At 50.9% G+C, this 24,706-nt stretch overlaps 1 protein-coding gene across 2 annotated transcripts in view; it reads left to right on the forward strand.

Annotated features, from left to right (window-relative positions):
* The window catches only part of LRIG1 (leucine rich repeats and immunoglobulin like domains 1), a 114,227-nt gene that overhangs the window by 73,714 nt on the left and 15,807 nt on the right, over positions 1 to 24,706 (forward strand). Inside the window, exons 4-11 of one of the 2 annotated variants that reach the window (XM_046676988.1) lie at positions 2,647 to 2,784; positions 4,918 to 5,061; positions 6,697 to 6,840; positions 9,350 to 9,493; positions 12,140 to 12,283; positions 14,631 to 14,711; positions 20,211 to 20,282; positions 21,117 to 21,188. In XM_046676988.1, the coding sequence (XP_046532944.1) occupies positions 2,647 to 2,784; positions 4,918 to 5,061; positions 6,697 to 6,840; positions 9,350 to 9,493; positions 12,140 to 12,283; positions 14,631 to 14,711; positions 20,211 to 20,282; positions 21,117 to 21,188 (939 nt within the window). The remainder of the gene's footprint in view (positions 1 to 2,646; positions 2,785 to 4,917; positions 5,062 to 6,696; positions 6,841 to 9,349; positions 9,494 to 12,139; positions 12,284 to 14,630; positions 14,712 to 20,210; positions 20,283 to 21,116; positions 21,189 to 24,706) is intronic. The other variant, XM_046676997.1, reaches the window with a different exon arrangement.

Here is a 24,706-nt window from a genome sequence, read left to right on the forward strand (position 1 = left end):
CAGGCCGTGGAAGCAGAGAGCGCAAACTTAACCACTCGGCCACAGGGCCATCCCCTCCTGTTTTTTTTTAAATAGTAGCCATCCTATGGGTGTGAGGTGGTATCCTATTGCATTTCCCTAATGATTAGTGATGTTGAACATCTTTTCATGTGCTCGTTGGCCTCTTGTATATCTTCTTTGGAGGAACATCTATTTAATTCCTTTGCCCTTTTTTTAATTGGGTTGTTTGGGGTTTTTTGGTTGTTGAGTCGTAGGAGTTCTTTATATATCCTAGATATTAACCCCTTATCAAATATATGACTTGCAGATGTTTTCTCCCATTCTGTGGGATGCTTTAATAGGATCACTCTGGCTGCTGGATTTGGAATAGGCCATAAGTGGGCAAGGACAGAAGGTATAGCCAGTAGCCTGCTAACCTGGTAATCTGAACATTTCCAAACAAGAAAATTTAGGATCACCCCCTGCCCCCAAGCTGTCATCTCCAGATCCTGGGCGTCCCTCTTATTCTTCTCTTGTGTCTGTCTCTCTGTTGCCGCCACCTCTCACTTGGACCACTATGACATAGATTCCCTACTCCTCAGCTTGGCCTGTGGGGCATTTCCTGACGTGGTCCCACCTGCCCTCCCAGCTCCATGACCTGACCCCAGCCTCTGCCCTGCCTGTCCCCTCCCAGCATCAGCATTCTGCCCTCTGAAACTGGCCCCAGCAGCCTCTTCCCGGCAGAATTCAACACTTTGCCCCCTCACTCCCCGCTCATTTCTTCCATCCTGCTTCTGTAACCCTCACTCCCACGCCCCGTTGTCTCTCATCTCCATGGCTGCCTCCTCTGCTCAATGGAGAACTCTTTCCAGCGTGTGAAAGAGAACTGTCTTCATCACAGAGTGGGCCTGGCACAGAGCGGGGGCCCAGACAGGTTTGGTTTAGTGACTAAATGGACTGACAAGAAAGAAGAAGAAAGTGCGAGACAAAAGGCAGTAAGGAGAGAGAGGCGGGGTGGTGGGAGAAGTGTCGGGGGCTCACAGCTGTCCTGTGGCCCCTTCGACTGTGCACGATCCCTCTTTGTGTGACTTTGGGTCCACAGCACCCCTTCCTTCTTTCAGGCCCTCTTTTCCTGGCTCCCTGGCACTGCATTCAGAGTTCCTGGAGGAGGCTCAGCTCCGTTGCCTTTATTTCTTGTTCTTTTTTTTTCCCATACTTTACATAATAAAGGTTTTCCTTTATTTTCTTCTTTCCTTTCTTTTTCTTTTGGAGTCAGAAAACTGAAGAGACTGTCTTTATTAAGAACTTAATAAAGAACTCAAAGGAAATAGCTTTGGGGGGCAGGGAAGGGATGTGAAGGGAAAAGTGGGCTTTCATTCTAGGGAGATTCGCTGCTGTGGAGATGTGCCCTTGTAAATGGATTTTTGGGTTCAGGGCCTGGGAGAGTTGTGAAAAAAAACAAAGGAGTCGGCGAGAAGGCCCAGAGCTTCTGGGAAAGAGGGCCTTGTTTATGCCTGTTGGAACTGATTTGGTCAAGTGTTTGTTTAAAAGAGATGCCACTTGGTAAGCGAGGCCTGGCTTACTTGTGTTGTGTTCAAGAATGCTTTGATTGGCCGGAGCCCCTGACACTGTTTACTCAGAAACTGGCCCGAGTGAGTGCCTGGAACCCAGAGGCCCAGCGCTACCACCCAGTAGATTCTTAAATCTCTGAATATTGGGATTAGAGCTGTGGGGGTTTGAACCTGCCAGGCAGGGCCAAACGCACGAGGGGACAGCCCGTTCCCTCCGGGCTTGGCTACGTTCGTTGTCTTTCTCTTGATTAATAAATATTGGGTGGTTGGTTAGACTGTGGGTTTTTCAGAAAGAGCATTAAAGGTACGAATAAATCCTGGTTGTAAAAGTGGGGGTGAATCTTCTGAACATCAACGTTAGCATCTGCCAGATGCTTAGTGTGGTGTCAGGTTGGATCATCTATTTCCCTGAAATAAGGGGGAGTAGCCCCAACTTCCAGAAGAGGAAACTGAGGAACAAAGCTATCAAGGGGTAGAGTCAGGAGCTTCAGGGGAATGGGTTAGACTCAGCACCGAGCTCCCATTTCCCTTGTTAGGTTGGCAGGATTTTGTCATCTTCTTCTTCTTTTTTTGAATCCCTTGTGCCGGTCTCCACTCCTGGTACATGGTAGGTGTTGGTGAAATGTGAGGTGTGTAACAAAGCGTTAAGTTGGATCAAACTGAACTCTGGGCTCTGGTGCCTGCAGTCTTGTCAGTGATGGGGTGGACAAGGCTCTGAAGATTCGAGATGAGAGCCACGTTAGGAGCTGGCTGGTTGCACCGTGCTCATCCTTATGGGAAGGGCAACAGTGAGTTCTGAATTCTGGTCCTGCTACTCTCTGCACCATCTACAATATCACCCCTGTGTTGTTGGGGAGAGCAGCTCACACTTAGAACTTGATCGGACAAACCCATCGCAGACAAAGAATTTGCTATTCTGTCTAGCACCCAGCCAGCAGGTAGTAACTTGACGGAAAGAAGAATGGGAGGTCCCATTTTAGGATGGCAGTGCATTTGTAATTTTCTTAAAGAGCAAAACAGCTAGGAAAAATGTGGGGAAAATAATAGTTTCTTTGCAAAAACACATGCTCAAGGCACCTCCCTTTGTGTGTTTTAGGCAACACAATAAGATTCGCAGTGTGGAGGGGAGTCAGCTGAAGGCTTACCTCTCCTTGGAAGTGCTGGATCTGAGTTCCAACAATATCACGGAGATCCGGAGCGCCTGCTTCCCCCTCGGGCTGCCCATCAAGGAGCTGTAAGTGCCTCTGCTCTGCTGTCAGCACCCAGGTCTGGATGCGGAGATGTTTCCTTCTCTTCTTGGCCATGGCCTGGCTGAGTCCATGCGGATGGACGCACACCTCCTTTGGCTTCGCCCAGCAGGGCCGAGGGCAGGGCACCCAGAGCACTGGAAGTTGTCTCCTACTTGCCCAATTAGAGAGCATCTCCAAAACCAGCAGCATTATTCTGACTTTACAGACAGATGAGGAAGCTGAGGCGGGGAGAGATTAAGTAGTAACTTAACAGATTCACCACTGAAGAGGAGATCCTAGCCTTCAAGTATGGATCTCTTTCAGCTACAAAGTCTGCTTTCTTTCCCATGTACTGGACTGCCTTCCAGGAAAGCCTGGAGAAAAGATTCAGGAGTAGCGAGACAAATGACTTTGGAGGGAGACCTCTTTGCTGAGGTTTCACCTGTCAATCTTATCTTTCTAGCACCATGCACTCTTTATAAATACATCATTTGGTTGAATTGAGGGGGCAGTTACTCCATTCTGTGGGTTCTCAGAACCTTCTGGATTTCCTTGTAGGTCTGTTTCACTTTTTCCCCATTTTCATGCCCCATCTCACACCCAGTGGATGGTAGATGGGAGGAAAAACAGTTAAAACGTATTTAACTCACTGCCTGTTTGTAGAAAAATGTTGCTTTAGGGAAGAAACTGAAAACCAGGCTAAAGAGACATTTTCACATGACACGTGAGTTTTCATTCCCTGCATTGTTACTGTTCCTGAGTAATTTTTGAGATCTTTGTGAGGCTGGTTTAGGGGTCGTTGTGACCCATGTGTTCAGGGAGGCCAAGGCTTGGCACAAATTTTCCAAGACTCCCAAGAAGAAGAGTGATTTCTTTCTTAGGCTGCATCAAGGCATCAGAATTGGAAACGGGAGGCCATGGCCTTCGTTAAGTCAATGCAGCAGCTCTGGGCCCCAACGAGGGAAAGGTGTCCAGCTGCCATCTGGCATTTCTTGCTTGGGACAAAGAACCCAGCAACTGCTAAACTGAATTGCACTGACCTTCTCTCTCTGCACGAAAGCAGGAGGGACTTTTAAGTTTGGCAGAGACTGGCCGGCATATCTTCATCACACAGACTGTTCTTCTTTAATCTGGAGTGTTAAGAACAAACAGTCCAGCTCTGTTTGCAAAGAATCCTCATGTGCTCTGTCCTGGGCCGCTGCCTGATGGAGAGATGCAAAATGCCTCCTTCCCTTCCCCCTATGTGGTAGAAACAAGACTCTCTCTGGTCTTTTTCCTTTTTGCTTAAGCCACAAAAAGCAGCATTTGTCCGGGGAAGGGAGCAGGATAGGTGTTGGGGGTGACTTCTCATAGGAAGACCATATTGTCCCTGACTTTTCTCTCTTTTCCCTTCTTTTTGTCTTCTTATTGCTTGATATAATTTACACACAATGGGACACGCAGACCTTAGCCATATACGGCAGTGCGTTTTGAGGGGAGGTGCCCTTTACGCACATGAACCTGTTAAGTGGATGTCCCATTGAAGTATTGCCTGTTTTCTTAAGGGACTCCAGGCAGGTCTCTTTAACTAGAGCGTTTCTTTGACACATTTAAAATTGTTAAAATGAATTGGTTTACACACATTTATTACATAAGTCGTATAATGAGACCCACTTCAGAACTAAAAGCTCTTTCCCCAAATTGTGAATCCACTCTGCCCTAGCCTTGCAGTTGACTTTGTGCTTCCTAGGGCTTTTCCCGCTAACCTTGAACCCTAACCCTTGGGTGGTGGGTGTTGAAGAAAGAGGTGGCCACCATGTGGTCGGGCTGGCATGTAAGAGAGGCAGGGAGTAGAGGTGAGTGACTTCCTCCCCCACCCTCCTGGGGTCGCCCACTGCCACAAGCACGGTGTGCCGTGGGCCGAAACAAGGCCCCATCAAGGCCTGAGGTGGACAGTCCTGACACTCGCATTTCCCTGGCTCCTCCATCTGGGAGTGAAGATGCCCTTCACAGCCTTGGGATGCCAAATAGCTCGTTGGAAACCTGTCCCTGTGGGTGTATTTTCGCTTATTTTCCCAACTCGGCTGAGTCTGGTGTCTGTAACGGAATGAGGAAGGCCTCCTCCTGACCGCTGCGTTTTCTCTCCTGAATCATTCCAGCAACCTGGCCAGCAACCGGATCGGCACCCTGGAGTCGGGAGCATTTGATGGTCTGTCACGGTCGCTGCTAACGCTTCGCCTGAGCAAAAACAGGATCACCCAGCTTCCTGTGAAAGCATTCAAGTTACCCAGGCTGACACAACTGTGAGTACAGAAACCTGCACTTTAATTAAGGTTAGCCAAACTTTATGGAGGCCAGATTTCCCCATGGACCTCGTACCAAATGCAGCCCCTTTCCCGCTCCCCCCGCTCAAGCTCTGCATAAACTATCATTAATGGCCCTATAGCAACACCTAATAAAAGCAAATTAGAAGCTGGGTCTGGTGCCTGCGGGCCGCCTAAGGTTGCTGAGGAAAAGATCCACTGAGGAAATATATGCTTGTCCTCATTGGCACTTTGCAAAATGAAATGAGGGATCCTGCTGGTTACCTGATCCTGGCTAATGGGTAGGGCTGTGTGGGTTGGGTTCCGTATTTATCTTAGGGGTTCCTGTGTTTTTTTAAAGGTACCCATAAAATCTGAACCGTGGACATTACGGTGTCCAATGCTTCTTGAGCAGTTTGAGAAGAAGTTCATGTAGGCAGAGGCAGTAAGCGAGAAATGGGCCGTTGTCTTCATCTCCTAAATCTTAGAAGGTAGTTGGCTTAGGATTTTTTTCTAAAGAAAGGATTTGTTTGTTTAGTTTTTTGATGACCAGAACTGAGCGCCATCCTTGAATGGTGTACAAGGTCTGGAGTCAAGAAAACCTCTATTTAGCAGAACCTGATGGACTATTGTTCGTTCCCTGGGTTTTTGTTTTTTTGTGTCCTCTTTGTAGCAGAAGAGTGTACCTCAGGAAAAGAAGCCACTATTGGAGATTTGGTTTAAACAGAACAAAACAATTGTTCAGGGCCAGGTTTGGCAGCAAGACAGGGTGTGCCCCAGCACTCTCACTGCCTGTGTTCACAGGTGTGCGCGCACACACGCACACACACACAGCACACAGCGCACACACACACACACACACACAGCATGCAGGCCCTGCTCTCTTCAGTCCTGGAGAAGGTCCCTGGATGCTCAGGAGGTGGTGTGGGGCAGGGTCATGAGACACGACAGAAGTATTTGGGGAAAACCAAGGGCTCTCTGGTTAGCCCTGTGTTCCCTTGCTCCTTCCCCCAGTGTCACTGAGGGATCCAGCCCACCCACATTCCTGAAATCTTTTGGTTAACGGAGGTTTATCATGCTGGGGCTAGAAGCCAAATGCGTGTGCTTCATGGTGTGTCTGGATCCCTCCTCCCCCTATAGGCAGTAACTTCTCTCCGGAAATAGAGATCCTATTAACGCCTCCAGTGGGAAGTGTCATTGCCATCTGATATCCAGTGGTTAGATTTGTCCTGGGTTGAGACATCTGGTGTGGATTCCTGTTGCTGAGCTGAGAGACAGCTCACCTAAGACGTTCACATCCTGAGTCATACCCACCCCCTCACTGCACAGTCATGGCTATTCAGGAAGGAAATGGGAGCACTCGCTCATTCAGGGGCATGGTAGGACTGGCTTCTGGGGAGCTCTGTGCCCTCCTCTCTCGTTCATCAGCGGTGGCCTATGAGTGTCAGGGCCTGCATGGCGGGCAGGGGTGGCCATGAGATGCACAGTGGGCTCCGACTGTATGTCCAGGCCTCTCTGAACCTCTTCACCGGGATTTTCCCTGCTGGCTTGGAAACCCAGCTGGGACTGTGTGGGAATGGTTGTAGGGGTGTGTGTGTAGGGGACACTCTGAACCCGCTGGCTTCATCTCTTTAGGGACCTCAATCGGAATCGGATTCGGCTGATCGAGGGCCTGACGTTCCAGGGGCTCGACAGTTTGGAGGTGCTGAAGCTTCAGCGAAACAACATCAGCAAGCTGACGGACGGGGCTTTCTGGGGGCTGTCCAAGATGCATGTGCTGTGAGTGTGGGGCTGGGTTCGCGTGGCTGTGGCTTTGCTCGGGCGTTGAGGTCTCGCCCGTGGTCTGTTTGCATCACACATGCATGTGTTCATTCAGCCCCCTGCCTCGAAGGATTGTTAAGACTTCAGCCGGACCAGCCCCCTGCCCTTTGAGACGTCAGCTGGGCCCAACTCAGTGTCTTTGGGACTTTGCGAAATCTAAGGGTGTTTTCCTCCCAGGTTCAGAACATCTCTTGGGGTTAGTTTTTCATGGATTTGGTCAAGTGAGTTGGTTGGTGAAGATGGAAGAGGGAGCCGTTTTTCTAGGGCTTCTCTCCCCTCCCATCCCCCCCCACCCCCGCTTCCTTAGTGAACAGTGGGACCTCAGAGCAGGCTCCCTTCCCACATCCTCTCCTCTCTCCCACTCGCTACAGGAAGTTCCCTCTCTCCCCGATTTGGGTTTGACCGTCTGCCTTGATGTGCAGGTGGGCCAAAAATGCATAGTTCATCCTGAGACATTTATTTACGTTTTGTGAGCTAATCAAGCCACTCAGTGCAGATGTTCCACTTTTATCAAGGGAGCAGTGTCTCCAGCCAGATGTGCACCATCGCAGAACTTGCTCTCCTGCCAGAGTAACGTAAAACAGCCACCAAAAAGCTTACAGAAAAGGCAGTTACCAACCTTCAATTGTGAAACAGTTAAATTTGTTTATTTTTAATCAAAAGTAACGTATCCTCATAGTTGAGTAAAGTCAGATAGTACAGGAAGCAGTCGTTGCTGCTGACCCCCCTTCCCCCCAGTTTGACTCCCAAGAGGCAGTCACTTCTCATCATTTCTCTTTTTTTTTTTTTCTGTTTTTGGGTTTTGCTCGTGGTTACTTCCAAGTTAATGCACTTACACCACTATCTTGATTTGTCAGCTTGAGATTTCTCACTTTATGGTCAAGGATTTAACTTGCTCAAGACGCCCACCCCCGCCCCCTAGTCACTATAAGTTATATCATGATGTTTGTATCTTTTATGGGCTATTTTGTAACTGAAACAAAAACCAAAAACCCTAGGTCCCGTTCCATCCATTCTCTGTGCATCCTCATTATCAAATTGTCTCTCGATGACCCCGCCCCTGCTGCTCACTCTCCTTGTCTACCTTTTTTTTTTTTTTTGAGGAAGATTAGCCCTGACCTAACATCTGCTGCCAATCCTCTTTTTTGCTGAGGAGGACTGGCCCTGAACTAACATCCGTAGCCATCTTCTTCTACTTTATATGTGGGACACCTACCACAGCATGGCTTGCCAAGTCGTGCCATGTCCGTACCCAGGATCCGAACCAGTGAACCCTGGGCCACCAAAGTGGAACCTGCACACTTAACTGCTGCGCCACCAGGCCGGCCCCTCCTCATCCGCCTTTGATCAGCTGTACCTCTGTTCTTATGTGTTCAAGACACTTTTACATGACATCGTTAAAACTCATTTTGGACTGTGAAATCCAGGTGAACTGAGATTAAAGGAGAATTCTCAGAAGAAAATGGAGTTAGCACATACCATTTGGTTTTATGTTGGACAAATTCATACAAATTGCGGGTGATGAATTGCCTTAGAGGTTATTTATAAATTATGTTCTCACCTTTTGAGCAGAGGCAGAACAATGGAGATAAGCAAAATCTGGTTGCCCCAAGCCCTTGTGATACTGAATGTGGAGCAACACTTGTTCAAGAGGCCAGTTCTTTGGGGTGGAGTCGTCCTTGGCTAGGGCGTGCAGGGTCGAGAAGCAGGGTCATAACATCCTCACTTAGAAACATGGTGGGAGCTAAGTCCTCAGCACTGTGCTGAAATTCTGGCATGTGTTTTCTTATTTTCTTCTCACAGCAGCCCTATACACTGGATACTTCTTGGATATCTCCATTCTATAGATGTCCAGGCTCATTCAACCAGCAAAGTGGCAAAACTGGTATTTAAATCAAAGTCGTCCGACCCCAGGTCTAAAGCCGTGACTCTCGGCACTATGGTCCAGAGCCCACACTTGGCTAGCCAGACTTGGGGTTGAATTCTGGGCCCTCACTACTTGCTAAGCTGTGGAATCTTAGACAAGTTCCCTACCATCTCTCAGCCTCAGATTCCTCATCCGTAAGATGGGGATAATAATGAGAGCTACCTCCTATTCTCTCTTCTTTCTCTGTCTTTAATGGGCCTTGCTCTCTGCTTGGAACTCCTCTTCCCATTCGTGTGCCTGGTTCACTCGTTCTCAGCTAAAAAGGTTGCTTCCAGGAAGCATCCCCTTGCCCTCTGAACTCTCTCTCAGTCTGCCTGGGTAGACTGAGCATCCATGTGGGTTTGCCTGTCTTCTGCACAGGCACACACGCACACACACATGTGCACAGGCACACCCCACAGTTGTCTCGCACACTGTTGTTAGGTCCTCGGTGCTGACCAGTGTCTGACGCAGAGTAGTTGCTCATCTCCTGTCCGTCAGGGAGTGAATGGGCACCTCGGGGAGAGTCTGTCCTCACCCTGCCTGGGGCTGTCGTTGCAGGCACCTGGAGTACAACAGCCTGGTGGAAGTGAACAGCGGCTCGCTCTATGGGCTCACGGCCCTGCACCAGCTCCACCTCAGCAACAACTCCATCTCTCGCATTAACCGCGACGGCTGGAGCTTCTGCCAGAAGCTGCACGAGTTGTAAGTGTCCTCTACCTGTCCGTGAATACTCCAGAGCCCAGGAAGCCCTAGGCTGGCGCATTCCCCAGCACAGTGGACCTGAGGAGGCCTCCGGGGGAGGGTGCTCAGAGGCACGCAGTGGCCTGGTGTGGAGGGAAGCAGAACCCAGCCAGGCAGGCCCAGAGCAGAGCCCTGGGGCCCAGCACACCTCAGTGATCTGAGCTTTGCTCCTTCCTGGTCTCCTCTCTGTGTCCCCGTCCCCTGCTTTCAGATTAGCGGCGGTGCAAGGGTAGCTCTAGGTCCCTGCAGGGGGCCCTTACCCCCAGGGGCTTCTTGGCCTTAGAGAAAGTTCCCAAGGTAGAGTGCTCTCTTGTAGAGGGGCAGCCTACAGAAGTGTTCTCCCTGCAGCTGTTCAGAGAGTGACTGTACGTTAATGGCTACCCCAAGTAGCATGCGCTTCTTTAGTGAAAGGGGTTATTTGGGCTCAAACACTGAAAGGACAGCGAACCCGAGAGATGACACATGACAGTGGGAGAATTTACATGTCCTCGTAGTTCTGCCGGGCACTTGGCTCCTCCTTTTCCCCACCCTGCATTCCCGGGGCCTGGCGACGAGGCTCCTGTGCTGATGTGGATGTGTGTTTACACTTCCCTTACGGAGATTCCCGGATAGCTGGGACGGGGGTCTTCTGAGCTGGTGCCCGTGGTTCCTGACACCAGTAGTGACAGGCTCTCTCCTGGGTGCTGAACGGCCGGGCCTGGGCTGTCCTGCCACATCGGGGTGGGTCACTGATAATGAAAGCAGCCTTGCCAGGGACTCAGCAGACATGTCCATGTGCCCTTGTCTCTATCCCATGTCCAGAAGGTTGGTTGTTTTGAAGGAAAAAAGTAGATCCCCACCATGTTTGCCGTTTCCGTTTAATGTGCTGAAGGTTTGTCAGTTCTAGGTTAGTCCATTACGTATGTTTAATTTTTTTGAGAGGAATTTGGGTGCGTTTTCTTTTTCCCGAGGCTTGACTATAGGACAAGACTGACGCACTGATGTGGACGATCGTTAAGAGTGCCCAGCCTCTGTGCACCCTGGCTCCCTCTTGACCTCACCAGGCTCGCTCGGGGATGTTTAAACTCAGTGTTGAGTCTTGCGGCTGGTGGTTTTATCTGTTCTTCCGTGTTCTCCCTCTCCTCGCCTCTCTCCCTTGCCCACCACCCCACACTGACTGCAGTCTGTATTTCAGCGAGTCCATCCTTATCTAATGCAAACAGCAGTGGTCCTGCCCCTTTCCTTGGACTCCCTTTCCTTGGGTTTTGTGAGTGTGTGTGTGTTGGTGTGAACCCTTTGGATTTAGCTTCATCACCCTTCAGGGCAGTGTCCTTGCACGGTATTCTCTCCTGGTGTTGGATGGCTTCTGACACACTCTTTGCTCAGGCTCTGACCTGCCTCGGGAACTCCCAGGACCCATGGTTTTCTGTCGTGCAGGGCTGGGAGCAGTGGGGAAGTACGAGAGGTCTTCTCGGTCCCGCAGGCCTGAGCCAGTGCGATCGCTAAGGGGAGGAGCAGTGCTCTGAGTCACCGGAGGGGCTGCGAGCCCCTGATGTGGAGGCAGCAGTGAAAGGCACGCTCCCGAGGCCCCTCTCTGGCAGGTGGGCAGCGTGACACTGTCTTCTGTGCCCTTTAGAAGGGGCAGAGAAGGTCACAGAAGCATGCCTTGACCAGCATAGCAGTTTGCCCGACATCCAGGTAACCTCGGAGCCAGATTTGGGACTGCTTCCCAGCGTGTGTGCCCTGCCCCTCCTTTAAGCTAAGTTCTTTAATTGCAGGTGAGGGTGTAATTTTGGTCTCCTGCCAGGCCTCTGCGACTGACACCATGACTTATTTCTCCAGGAGGGAAAGAATGTTATTCCCTGCTGCCTTTAAAAACTCATTAATCTCCTCCCAATTTATTTTCCTTCTTCCTGCCTCAACCCAAACTTCCCATTTTTCAATGATAGATGACTAATCTGTCAAGTAACCAACCCAGGGCCGTGTCGTGTCAGAGGTTCAGGAGGTGTGCTGGGAGGAAGAAGGTTTGGTTCTGATCATCAGGGAAGGTGTATGATCTGGGGGCATGTTTCCTGTCCTGCTTACGGGAGGGCATCATGTGAACAGGCTAGCTTGGGTGGGGTCAGGGAAGCTCTGACGGGAGACTCCAGGCCCTTGGGCACAGTTCAGGTCAGGTGTAACCTCCTGTGAGGAAGGCTTGTTCCAGGCAGTGGCTCGTGGTGCCCTCTGCTGGCCAATGTCGGGAGTCTATCTGGGCTCCCTTGCTTCCTGTCAGAACCTCCTGGGGTCCTGTCCAGTCTCAGGCCACTGTCTGAGAGGTCTTTTATAGCCTGAAGCAGGGCCAGCCATGGACACCAGCAGAAAGGGGCTGGAGCCTGAGGGTTTTTGTGCTGTATCACCTTGCTTAGTCCCTGGGACCTCCAGGAACATTCCATAGGAGTCAAACTATATGGCTGTCAGGCTCTGATGGGTTTGGCTGTGTGACCACTTCTGGCCTCGGGATTCTTGTGGGCCTGTGAGTGTCCTGTCCCACTGAGACCCTGCTGACCGTGGCTCAACATTCAGTAGAGAGTTAGGCAACCCCATGTGACCTGATGGTGACCTTTGCTTTCCTCTGCCCTTTCTCAGGATTCTGTCCTTCAACAATCTCACCCGCCTGGATGAGGAGAGCCTGGCCGACCTGAGTAGCTTGAGCATCCTGCGCCTCAGCCACAATTCCATCAGCCACATCGCAGAAGGCGCCTTCAAGGGACTCAAAAACCTGCACGTCTTGTACGTCTTTCACTGTGAGGCTGACGGAGTGAAGGGGCCCCCGCGGGGAGAGCAGAGCAGAGCCATCTACCGGCTTTGTTGAGTTCCCTTAGCCTTGGCTTTGAGTCAGAATGGGATCCAAAGCTGACCTGTTAGCAGTCTCAAACTTCCATATGATCAACTGGAAAAGAAGTGATCGGGCAGAAAAATCTCGCTCACTCCCCTCAGGAGGGCGCCTCTAGAGTGATGATGGCTCAGAGAAACTTCTTGTTATGGGAGTGGTACTTCCCGCAGTGCACTTAGCAGACTCCTTGGGAAGTGTCCCCAGGCCGAGTGCTGGAGCGGCCTCCAGGGTGGCAGCCGTGGGGTTGGTCTTTCCGACCCTGAGCCTGCCCACTAGGACTTCTGTTGTTAGATCCTAAGTATTTTTTATCTGAGCCAAGGGAATACTGAGGCTTATCTCTCAGGGCCAGCATTTGAACTTCTTCAGCACAGCCCATGTCCAAGAGAAAGGTAATTAGGGAGTCCTGTGTCCTTCCTGGAGCCTCACTGGGAGTCATTTAACAAAATGGAGGTGATAATGTCATTTCCCTATAAGTTCCTAGTTAGGTGGGGTTGCCAGAAGTTGCTGCAGGATCCTTTTCTGGGACTTCACATTCTTCAGTTGTTGGGGCCAGCCCGGTGGCGTAGTGGTTAATTAAGTTCACGTGCTCTGCTTCAGTGGCTCCAGGGTTCACAGCTTCAGATCCTGGGCACAGACCTACACACTCTCATGCAGCCATGCTGTGGTAGTAACCCACATACACAACAGAGGAAGATTGGCACAGATGTTAACTCAGGGACAATTTTCCTCACCAAAAAAAGGGAAAATTTTTCAGTTGTTGGCGTCTGAAAACGTCCAGTCAACTATGAGCATAAAGCCCCCAAAGAGGGGCATATTGTTTCCACCAGGCAGTGGTAGTGAGTTCGAGGCCTCCTTCCCAGGCATTCCCCGCTGCAGAGAGACGAGCTGTCCCAGGGTGGAAAGGATGAAGCCTCTGTACTTGCACCTGGAGGAGAGGGCAGAGGGGGCTTTGATGCTGTGCCATTGTTGGGGAGTGTGAAAGAGCCCAGACGCCAGGCTATTCAAGCTGAGGTCGGCCTTGGAGCCTGCGCGGGCCTGAAGAACAAGGCTGGGAACATTCAGACTGAGTGTGCCAGAAAGAGGAGGACAACTTTGGCAGCCAGGGCCAGGAGCAGGGAGACAGGCACACAAAGCCGCAGCCCCGGGTCCCCGGTCCTTCAGTGTGAAGACAACAAGGAGGAACCCAGTGAAAGGAGAGGTCCCTTCCAGCAGCTGAATCTCGGCTCCTTGAGCTTCCTGCTGTAAAATAAAGGTCAGAGCAAGCATTTCAGTTTGCAGTCAGAGCTCCCCTCCCTGCTGGCAATGTCAGTTCCTTCCGAAGGCTCTCATGGGAGCCAAGCACAGCATCCCTTTCTGTTCCTGGCCCACGTCTGCAAGGACCTGGGAGAGGGAGGTGTAGGAACCAAGAACCTTGTGGAAAGTTGGAGAGGGCTGACCGTGTGGCAGATGGGGGCCAGGTCACCAGGTGGGATGTTTCGCCTGGCACTATGACCTGTCCTTGGAAGCTAGGGGAGGAAGCTGAGTCACCGGCCTTGTGATTTGCATTGTTGGAGGAGACTGGGCTCAAAAGTTGGCTTTATCCTCCCCTACTGGCAAGTGGGCCACAAGTCTGACTCAGCACCCAGATGTCGTCCCTGGCTCAGAGTCAGCGCCTGTGCAGGCCGTGTGAGGAGATGGGGGCTCAGGGCTGCAAACCCACATGCTAGCATCAAAGTGGCCCCTATGTCAAAGCCTCTTTGTTTGCCATCCCTTTCCTCCACATGCCTCTTGTTTCTCAGTCAAGTCCAGGAAAGGGGCTCTGGTGGGTGTGAGAGCAGACACGAACCTTAAGGAACCTTTTGGGCTGACTCTCAGTGCCAGCAGCCAGATGTCCTCTCTTTGGGGGCAGAATACAAAGCAGGCTTTTCCGAGGACTGTCTGCACCCCCACCCTCCCTGGGGCCCGGCCTTAGCAGACTAGGGAGCAGCAGATGGGGCCAGGGAAACTGCCTGTTTGAGGCGTGTGTCAGCTTTGCGAGAAGACTGAGAAAGCAGGGCCCACTGCAAGGTGTGCACAGCTGGGCTTCCCGGGGCTCAGTGGTCACGCTTCTCTTCACTGTACCTTACGGCTGGGCAGCTAGAATACACCCAGGTGTTTTTTGAGCTTCAAGGTGGCAGATTGGGTGTCAGTCTGCTCTCCCACTTCATGTTGAAGAATGAGTTGAGAACTGAGACCGATGATGAGCTTTGTCTGTCTTCTCCCCAGGGATCTGGACCATAACGACATTTCGGGCACCATAGAGGACACCAGTGGTGCTTTCACAGGGCTTGACAGCCTCAGCAAGCTGTGAGTATCCCGGGGTTGGAAGCTCTGTGGAGCACGAACACAGAAGGTTCTGCGGCTCCCCGCCCCTTTTCTTCTGGGCCCAGCCTGGGGAGGGCTGGCTCGCATTTCTCTGCCTTTGTTTGGGAAGAAAAGTCTGGATAAGGAGCGGGAGGCAGCACATCTTCTCTCTGGCCAGTGGTCTCCTTGCTGCCCTGGGCGTTGGTTTCTTTGGGGCTGAAGACCTGTTGTCTGGAGGCCTGTTGGATATTCTCTCCCCTTGAGTTCGTGACTGACGTGAAAACAGCCACATTTTTTTGTTGTTCTTTGCACAAGGGAGTCTTGCCTTCTTACTCAGTTTCTAGAAATTGTGTGAAGTGTCTAAAGCTGAGTAACTCTTGATGGTTTTGCATCTTCGGTCAGTGTTTTTGTTGTCAATCATAATCTTAGAAACAATCATTACCAAGGGTAAGGTGGTAGCTGTTTTTTATAACAGATTTCTGGTGTTTTTGTTCTGTGTTTTTGAAGCTCCTAGAATTTGCCAGTTATTCTGCCAGGTGTGCGCGTGTGTGTTATATCTAATGGTCTCATGGGGGCAGGCTGTGGTATCCAGCCTTTTTGGAGTTGAGGAAACAGAGGAGCAGGGATTTTTCCCAAGACCACACAGCTGGCAGGTGGCAGGGTCAGGACTTGCCTGTCTCCCACGTGTTGTCCTGCCCTCTTTCTCTCTGCATCTCTCCAGCACTTTCTGCAGCTGCCACCCAAGGAACATACGGGAGTGGGGACTGAAGCGATTGTTACTGCTTACCAGCAACTCAGAGGGAGGGTTCGGAGGAGGAGAAGACAGTCACCCCTCCACTTCCCGAGTCCGTTCTGGTGACAGTGAGCTGGGCAGAGTGCGTGTGTAAATATTTTGAAAGCAGCTGCAGAGGACGAGGCTCAGAGAAAGCCGGAAAGCCTGTGGTGGGGAGAGTCTTTCTGTACAGGTCATGTTTCTAATTTGTTTTGAAAAGTGGGGTTTTCACACCTTTTGTACTCGGAGAGTTCTGAGTCAGAATAAGGTATTTTGGCTCTCTGAGGATTGTGTCTCTTCTGGAGCCTCCCGATAGCATGTCAAAAATGCCTGTCAGTCTTTCATTTTGTTCCCTAACAAAATGCTCCCTGCTCCCTCACCTCCTGGTGCCTTTTCCCAGCAAGCTCGGGAGGAGCCAGGACAGCACGGGGGGCAGGCATGGGCCCCCACTGACCGGAGGAGCCCCGGCTTGGCGTGCGGTTGCTGGGGCGGAGCGTACCTGAGCAGCCTTTCAGCACAAGCCTTGCTAGTCGATGCCTTCCCCGGCCCCAGCCGTAACTCATGGGTAGGGCAGGGTGGGGACAGTGGACGCACCACTGGGTCCTTTGCAGGGCATGTCCCTCCAGTGAAATCTGGAGCCATTAGGTCTTGTGGCTTCCAGGAGGTTTTTCCTCACCATGTGAAGTGCGGCTGGCCCTCGGGGGCGCCAGGACTGCTGGTTCCGCAGAAGCCAGCCTGTGACTGTAGCCTGGTGCCACCTTCTGAATTGTCTGCTGCCTGTGCCCCGACGTTCTCTCCTACTTCGACCTGCTGGACTAAGTTCAGCGGTTCTATCTGAAGTCCCAAGGAGTCAGCATGAGCCCCGTGTTCCTCGCTTGCACTGTGCTGTTTGACAGTCTCCCTGAAAGCAGTGGGCTCCACACTGAGCTGGGCCTGAGACTCCAGGGAACTTGTTAAAATATAGAGTCTCTGGCCTCCTCCCACCTGGCCTCACTGATCAGCATTGTGGGGCTGGAAGCTCTGTACATGTTTCTAAAAACAGAGAGATGCACACAGTTGGGGGAAATTGGAACAACAATAATTTCTTAACATCATTAAATATGTGCAGTCAGTTATTGAGGTGGGATGGTATGGTGGTTATATTGCAAAAGAAAACAAAGAATCCTCTTCTTCTGGGATAAAAAAAGACAACAGTGTGATGCCTGTGATTTGTATCACCGGTGTCCAGCCGGGCTGGGGAACGGGAGGCAGGTAGGAGTGTGTTAGCATAGAGAAGGGCTGTCGTGTCATGTCATCAGCTCATTCATCCTATGGGGCTGCAGTCAGTGCCCTGAGTCCCCCTGGCCTGGCGCGGGTTCGCCTTTGAAGCCCTTGAGGGATGGCGTTAGGGATCCACCTGAGAATGGGAAGGGAGACACTCTCTGGGCTTCACTCAGTTCCTCAAGAACCTGGGGTCCTTCCCGCCATGCAAGTGGCTGGGCCTAAATGAAAATGTTTTCTGAGAAAGGAACAAGTGAGCAGCATAGCCGTAAAAGGCTTCCTCCTGTGAAGATTGGGTGGATGTTGCCTGCCCCTAATTTTTCCAGCTGCTGAACGCAGCCATTTTGGATAATTCTTCAGACAGGAGCTTCCTGGCAAGGCGAGAACATTCCTAGACTCTAGCGAGTTCCTTTCTTGCTAGTTTGCCTGTGATGATTATACTCACCTACCCACGGGCTTGCATAGTGTCATCGCACGTGAGGAGGGAAGGGAGAATTTCTGGAGCACAAATTAGTGGCAGAGAGGAGCAGTGGGCCGCTTGGGTACGGTGGGGGACGCAAGTGCCGGCCCCACGGTCCCAGCTCGCTGCTCGCATTCCTTGGTAGGGGTGGGTGCGGAATTAGACAGGGGTGGCATGTGTGCAGGGGAGTGTTGGGGACATGTGCAGAATTGGATTATGAGGCTGAGCCTCGATTCCTGCAAGATGGAGTGGGCCCGGGGAGGTGCTGCCCCGCAGCCAGGGGAAGACTGCCCCCTCTGATCTTCACAGAATGAGGGCGGCCCACAGGGTCATTGACAAGGGGTGGGGAGGGGGAAGAGGGGTGTAGGTGGCACGGCTACTCTCAGTCGGTCCAAGGACCCCCCTCAGCCCCGTGATTGCAAGGCTGCTTTAGCAAGAGCCTCTGGGAGCTCTTGGCTGGGCTTCCCAGGCTGCTGAGAGGATCTGAGAGGTGACTTTCTGGGGTCACTGTCAGCTCCAAGCAGGTGGTGTTCGGGAGATGAGGCCTGCTGTCCCTTCTAGGGCAGCCCTGGATCCGGTGCAGCCAGTCTGAGCTGCCCACTGTTGTGTGGCCAGAACGACATCCTCCTGGCCTGTCGTCCCAGCTCTCCTCTCTCCACGCAGCAGCTTTTCATTGGAGCCGTCACAGTCTCCCTGCTTGAGCCCCGGCCCCAGCCCCAGGTGTCCGCTGGGAGAATGCCAGGACCTGTTTTAATCCACCAACAGCATGATTAGCCCCTGCATAATTGAGAATTTGTTTTATTGCTTTTGTCACCATCAGAAACAACAGCCTGCCCTCGTTGTAAAAGAGGTCAGTGTGACTAATGGTTAATGGACGAAATAAAGCACAGCTTTTTCCTGGATCTCGTTTACGGGAGATTTCACTAAACAGTTCAGTACGTTTCCTCAGACCTGGAGCCCACAGTGACTCGGCCTGGGCATCTGAGGGGGGCCTCAGGGCCCCACGTGCTCATTCTGTAGGGAGGGAGCCCAAGTCAGCGTGGCCACCAGGTTTCCATGTGTTTGGTTTATTTGTTTTAGAATAAAAGCTTCAGTTTGAGAGAGGTTGTGGAAATGTTCAGGATGAGATTGTTTTCTTATCCATGCAGACCGCCTCCAAGAGAAAGAAAAGGCAGAGGGGTCTTTGGCCTCTGTGCCCCTTCACCCTCGGGAGGCAGGAGACAGAGCTGGCTTTGTCTGAAGGCTGAACTCAGAGTTTCTGTGGGGCTGCTGAAATGAGGACCCGAGTGGGGGTCCATTCCTGATGAAGTGGGAGGGGATCAGGAAGACCCTGTGGTGTGGCTGCCCCCAGAGTGTCCCCTCGGGCTTGCAGTGCCTGGGGAGCAGGTTGAGAAGGGGCCTTCTCTGTGGCTCCTGGCACTGGCTGGTCTGGTCCGCGGTGATCCCGTCTTCCTGAAGGCAGCCTCCTGGGACTCGCCTCGGTGGCCCCAAGAGCCCTTTGCAGTTAGGTCAAAGCTCGGGGCCCATGTGGCGGGCGATGCCCAGGCTGCCCTGCCATCTTTGGTTTTCTTCAAGGCTCATATTTCCTTTCTTTCCTCCTTTCAGGGAGGGGCTGGTGCTTGCTGTTCTCCCTTGTTGGTCCCAGTCTTAATGCAGGTCTGAAGGTAGAGCTTTCCCCTGATTCTCGGTGGGATCCGAGACAAGGAGTTGCCCCTCCCGGGGAGGGGCTGAACCAGACCTACTTTCTCCAAAGGCCACCTGCACCTGTTGCCTAGGAGTCCCTCACCCAGACCTGGCGATTCTGAGACTTCCCAGGAAGTGGCTCTGAGCAGCCCACGGTCTTAACAAGCCCTACAGGTAATCCTGATGGATATCAGAGTTGAAAAGCCCACATATCCACCAGCACTGCCCTCGGGTGTTCACTGGCAGGCAGCCTCCTGTGCCTGCAGGAGTTAGAGGGACTGCCTTGGTGGGCTCTCATCAGAGCATCTGATAATGAGGAGGGAAAACTGGAATCTTGATTCTTTCATTACCAATGTCAAGCATACTCTAGGTGTCCTCCCCTGCCCCGTCCAGAAACAGACTTTCCTGTGGATTACACAGCCCAGTGGAAGAAGCATTCCCTTCTCCCGTGTGTATTGCAGGGGGCCAGATTTGGGTTGCTGAGAAAACTCTTAGCAGTTAGTGCTAAGGTTGTGATTGGAATTGCCTGGAAGCAGGAGCCCCTTCTCCTGGGTAGGCAGACCATGGGTACAGGCATTAGATGACCTTGGAAATTGACCTTTGAGGACCTATCTGGGATTTAATGAACTTTGGGCCCACTGGCATCATTTAAAATCTGGGCTCTTGCTACAGAGACCAAAGCGCTGTGGTGTGCCCTGCAGGCTGTGGGGCCTTCTTGTGGGCAGGGACACAGTGCACTGTGGCTGCATCCTGGTGCCAGGATGCAAAGAGCTTGGGAATCCTCTCAATGGATGCCCGTTTTCCTCCCCTCTTCTTGCTCACTTCGGGAATCTTTATCCCTGGAAGCAGTTTTCAGAAGTGGGTGGTAGTTTTTAGTTCCAGAGTTTTCATTACCTTCTCTGACTCTGCTTCCTCGCCCTGAAGCACTGATCAGTCCTCTCTCCCACGAGGCCATCGCTAAACTTCAGCCCCCCGACCCTTGGGTGGTCCTTGGAGAGAGACAGCCCCGGCCGGACAAGGTGATTCCCACTTAACGTTGCGAGGGGCCTTTTTAGGCAAGATGGTGCGTGCAATTCCGACCTGTCATCACCGTTAAATTCTAATCAAGATAAAAGTATTTCATTGCAGAGAGGCGGATGCCTGCATACTTCAGACCCATGATCTCAGCACAGGTCGGATTTCCACCTGCCTCTCACTAGACAGACTTATCAGATAGCACCACCCTAATTGTGTGTTCTCTTTCTCCCAACCCTCCCTTGTCTCTCCCTGCCCTCCTCTGTTTTTTGGGTTTTTTCCCCTCCTGTTTCTGGATGTTTGGAAACTGCAGAACTCTGTTTGGAAACAAGATCAAGTCCGTGGCTAAGAGAGCATTCTCAGGGCTGGAAGGCCTGGAGCACCTGTGAGTATCTTGCCAGACCTTCCCTGACCCGCAGGCCTGCCAAATGTGGCTGCCGGGGAAGTCTGCTAGCAATTTAATCGCATCTTTGTAAACCGAGAAACAGGCTATTTGGAAACGCCAGCTGCTTCCTTCTCATTATAAGTCAGCTTCAACTTTGGCCTTTATTCTGCCCATGCCAGGAACAGTTATAGAACATATGGCCAGTCACTGAGCTCCCAATTAATGCAATTGGTATTTGGATAAATACCCTCCTCCCTCCTCCCGCCCTGCCTCAACCATCGCAGGCCCCTGGTCCCCTCTCCACTTCCACAAGGGTGCTTTATCCTGACCTAGGCTGATACCTCCACTAAAGCATCCTAATGGTGCTAAGGACATGTTGGGCTTAGCTGGAGGTTTCCTCTGGTGTGGTCGTATCTGAGAGCCTGGGAGGACGTGGATGGAGCCAGCCCTGAAATGTTCATATTGTCACCATCGGGGGCGGATGCCTCTAGTACTTGATTCCTAGTTTATTTTGTCTTTGAATGAAGTTTGACCTTAATTCTTGGGAAAAGGTTTGCCTGTTGACTTGCTGAGCAGGCTTTGACTTAGCTTTGATGCTGCCCTTAAAGGCTGGCTTTAGTTCCAGAGTTACTCCCTGTGCTTGTGTCAACATATGTGAAACGATAGCCACTTACGGTGGAATTAGGACAGGATACGGGGGCCTGGCTAGTACCTGTGGTTCATTGACAAAACCAAGGCTGCTCTGAAAAATCCCTGAGCCTTTTGGCTCAAACACGTGGCTGATTTGAGTACCTGGAGTTTCTCTTTGCATAAGTAAAGAATGCTCTTTTGCAGGAATCTTGGTGAGAATGCAATTAGATCTGTCCAGTTTGATGCCTTTGTGAAGATGAAGAATCTTAAAGAGCTGTAAGTACCTGGGATTTCGTGGCTCTGATTAACATGAGTAGAGAAATTCAGAGTAAGCAATGCCTTAATTGCATCATGCCTTACTTTATGAGACAGCGGTGACCACTTATAGTTGTGTGTAAGATGTCTTTTAAAACAAATGCCCTATGAGGGCTTATTCAGGATCAGAGGTCAGCACACTTTTTCGTAAATGGCCATGTAGTAAATATTTCCAACTTTGTTGGCCATAGTGTGTCTGTCATGACAACTCAACTCTGTTGTAGCAGAAAGCAGCCATAAATAATACATAAACGAACGAGTGTGGCTGTTTGCCAATAAATTCTTATTTACAAAAACAGGCAGTGGGCCTGCAGGCTGTAGTCTGCTGACCATTGTTCTAGACGATGTGAAATAGGCTCTCTTCCATAAAATGAATCATCATCCCTTTATTTATGTCAAGGACAAGTTTTCATCTTTTGGGTTTGCTTAAAAGGAAGGGCTTATATCGACAGAGGCTTCTTTAAGGAGCTTGGTGGGCTGTGAGCGGGGCAGAGAGGTCTGTGGGATGGTCACAGGTAACTATAGAATAGTGAAGCGGTGCCCAGCCCACATCTGTTTCCAAGCCCCTGTAGTAGTTCATAGGTGGTGGTGCTGCCACTGTAGTCGTTCACCATGGGCCCTTGGATGACAAGGGTTAGAAGAGCTTACCTGTGTCCCAGTTTGTGGCAGAGGACCCAGTCTAGGTATTCAGGTAGCAACACCCAGGTTTCCTTTCTCCTTCCTATACATTCATCCAATTCTGTAGCCAATAAGTCCTAGCCATAATATGAGTTCCCTAAAGGTCTGGCTTTTGGTTCTTACAAGTGCTGGCAAAATGGCAGATGCCAAATGATGGCCATCTTTGCACCCTGACCTCATCCTCATTCCTGAGGCCACTCCTGGTGGACCCTAGATGGATGCAGGGTGGGGTAGGAATGGGGAAATAGGCATGCAGCCCCCACAGTTGGAAACCAGAGCAAGAAGCAGGTCCCTGGTGACCTTCCTCGGGGTAAGTGAGGGGAGGGGAGGCGGTGTGGGCACTTGCCTCATGAGATTTAGTTTGCTGTGAGATTCAAGTCTGTCAAGTAGATGCTCTTTCTTAAAACTGGTGAGTACGTGAGTGTTCCCTGTGCCTTTCTTTCAACACTACTGCTTTTGAAACTTTTCAAATATAATATTGGAAGTAAAAATCTGATTAAATGGGAAGAGGGTATTTTGAGAGAAAGAGGGAAGGACAAGGGAGAGGAGATTTTCCTTCTAAAAATTCAGGTTTCCTGAGACAGTTTTCTAGTTGGAAATAACTGGACCCTTGCAGGTGCCTGGACCTCCCCAAAATGCTTCTGCCTTGGCCCCCTGCCTGGGTTTCCCATCAGTGGCTGCATGTACCCAGCTCTGGCTGGCCCTGGGCCCAGTCCTCTGAGGGGAGAAACAGTTAATTCCACTTGGTCTTTTTCTTTCCCCATCAGATGAAGGCAGGTTGTACTGTGCACTTAGTCATCCTCTGGGTAAATTTCCACAAGAGATGATTAGAAACACACTTTGAGCTGGAATCATGAAAATGCACAATGTAAGCCAGCAGAGTGCCTGGATGGCTGGAGGCAGGAGCCGTGGAAGGCCGTGCTGTTCGCAGTTGACGAGGGCTGCACTTTTAATTGGTGCAGGAAGAGCAGCAGGAGTCGGCAGAGCCTTGGAGGTGCTGGCAATCCGCCTATCCAGTCTGTCAACCTAGACTTTGTCTTTAAAGGAATGTGTGTGTGGAGGGGAGGTCAGCAGGTCAGTGTCCTCGCCGTCAGGCTCCAGTTCCTCTCCATCTGTCGTCCTGTTGGTCTTAACTCATCCTTCAGGAAAGCCTTCTCTCCACCTCAAGGACCCACTGTCTTCTGAGGTCTGGACTCCTCTGTTTGAGGTGGCTTTCACTGTAGAGGAGGTAGGAAATTCTCAAGGGAGGCAGGCCCCCAAAATACACTGAATATGTGGTATGAGGCTTAACTCTTTCCACACACATTTCTGATCTAGGATAAATGTCAAATTTGTTTTCTCCAATCTGTTCCTGTGGCTCAAATAAGACATGTCCCTGTCAACCACTTCAGTGCCTAACGACTCACAGTGATGGCCCCCTATCTCCCTCTAGACTTGCATGTGTAGTACCCATGCCTTCCTGCTGAGTACACAGAAAGGGGCAGTAATGCCAGGATCCCCTTGATGGAAGCTGTCGGGGCTTCTGATAGTGGGAGAGCTCCTTTCTGCTCTTCAGCAGGCTGATGAGTTTTCCAGTGTCTGGCGGCAGTCTATCCAACCACCATAAACAGCCCATCCTGGGAAGCTCCCCACATGCTGAGCAGGAACCAGCCATTTCCTCGTGGCTAGCCGTGAGAGCCCTTCCACCCCCTGCAGTAACTCCTCATCAGAACAGCCCTCTGCATGGCTCTAGGCACAGAGCTACCTGCCCATCAAATAAAAATACAAAATCTAATGCTGACTGAAAGGTCCAATATGGGCAAGCATCCCAGTTATAATGGCTTTGAGATAATTATTTCAGTCTTTGAAAAAGCACCTCCCAAAACTCTTTTAGGAAGTTAATGTGCCTAACTAATCTGGGAACAATGAGGAACAGGGAGGAGTCGATTTTACGTAATTCAGTCAGCCATTTAGGTTTTCTGGCTTCAGTTTCATTCTTCCTTGCTGTTTACTAGTTTGACAGTTTCTCAGCTCATTAGAAGGCCAGAGTGAAATAGAAGAAAACGGAAAACCAATCCATTTGGTTGTTTAGTTGATGTCTGAGGAAAACGGTGTCTGGAGAAGGAGGCCGTTGCTATAATATTGGCCCACCTGCCATTTTGGAATTTCTAGGCATACCGCACCTCCTTTTTGTCCCCACGTTGCAGAGAGAGTTTATTACAGGGAATTCCGTGTGTCTTCTTTCTCCGTCTTCATCCTTGTCACGGGCTGGCCTCCGTTCTTTAGTTCATGGCCTTAAAGTCTTCCAGGAACAGGGAAGCTAGACTCTTCGCTTAACTTATCTTCGAGTGACTCCTCAGGAAGGAATGTCCGCTGAGATGGCAATTCTGATTTCTGTTTAAAAAGCAGATCCTCAGCTGCTGAGAAATGAAAAAGAAAATATTCTCTGTTTTGGTTGGAGCCTCACAAAACCAAAGTTGTGCATTCTCATGCTCCCTGGGCAGTGGCAATTAACTAACACGCACTATTTAGGGAGCGGGCTGAATTCTGCCGGCCTCCTGAATAGCGCTGGTGTAGAGAGAAATACACAAACAAGAGGGAAGCATGTTGGCCAGTCTTCCATTTGGAAGTAAGAAAATAAGGCAGCTTTGCCAAATAAAAAAATAACTGCCATACAGAAAAAAGCCCTTCCCAGAACTTGTTTCAGAATTTAGATCAAAGTCTCAGATTGAGTCTGGAAGTTCCAAGTAGCTTATCAGGAGAGTGGGAAAAGCAGAAGGGGAACAGTGCTACTCATCTCTATTGGATGGGCAGAGGCTTGA

The sequence above is a fragment of the Equus quagga genome, chromosome 1 (genome assembly GCF_021613505.1).
Source record: "Equus quagga isolate Etosha38 chromosome 1, UCLA_HA_Equagga_1.0, whole genome shotgun sequence".
Classification (NCBI taxonomy): domain Eukaryota; kingdom Metazoa; phylum Chordata; class Mammalia; order Perissodactyla; family Equidae; genus Equus; species Equus quagga.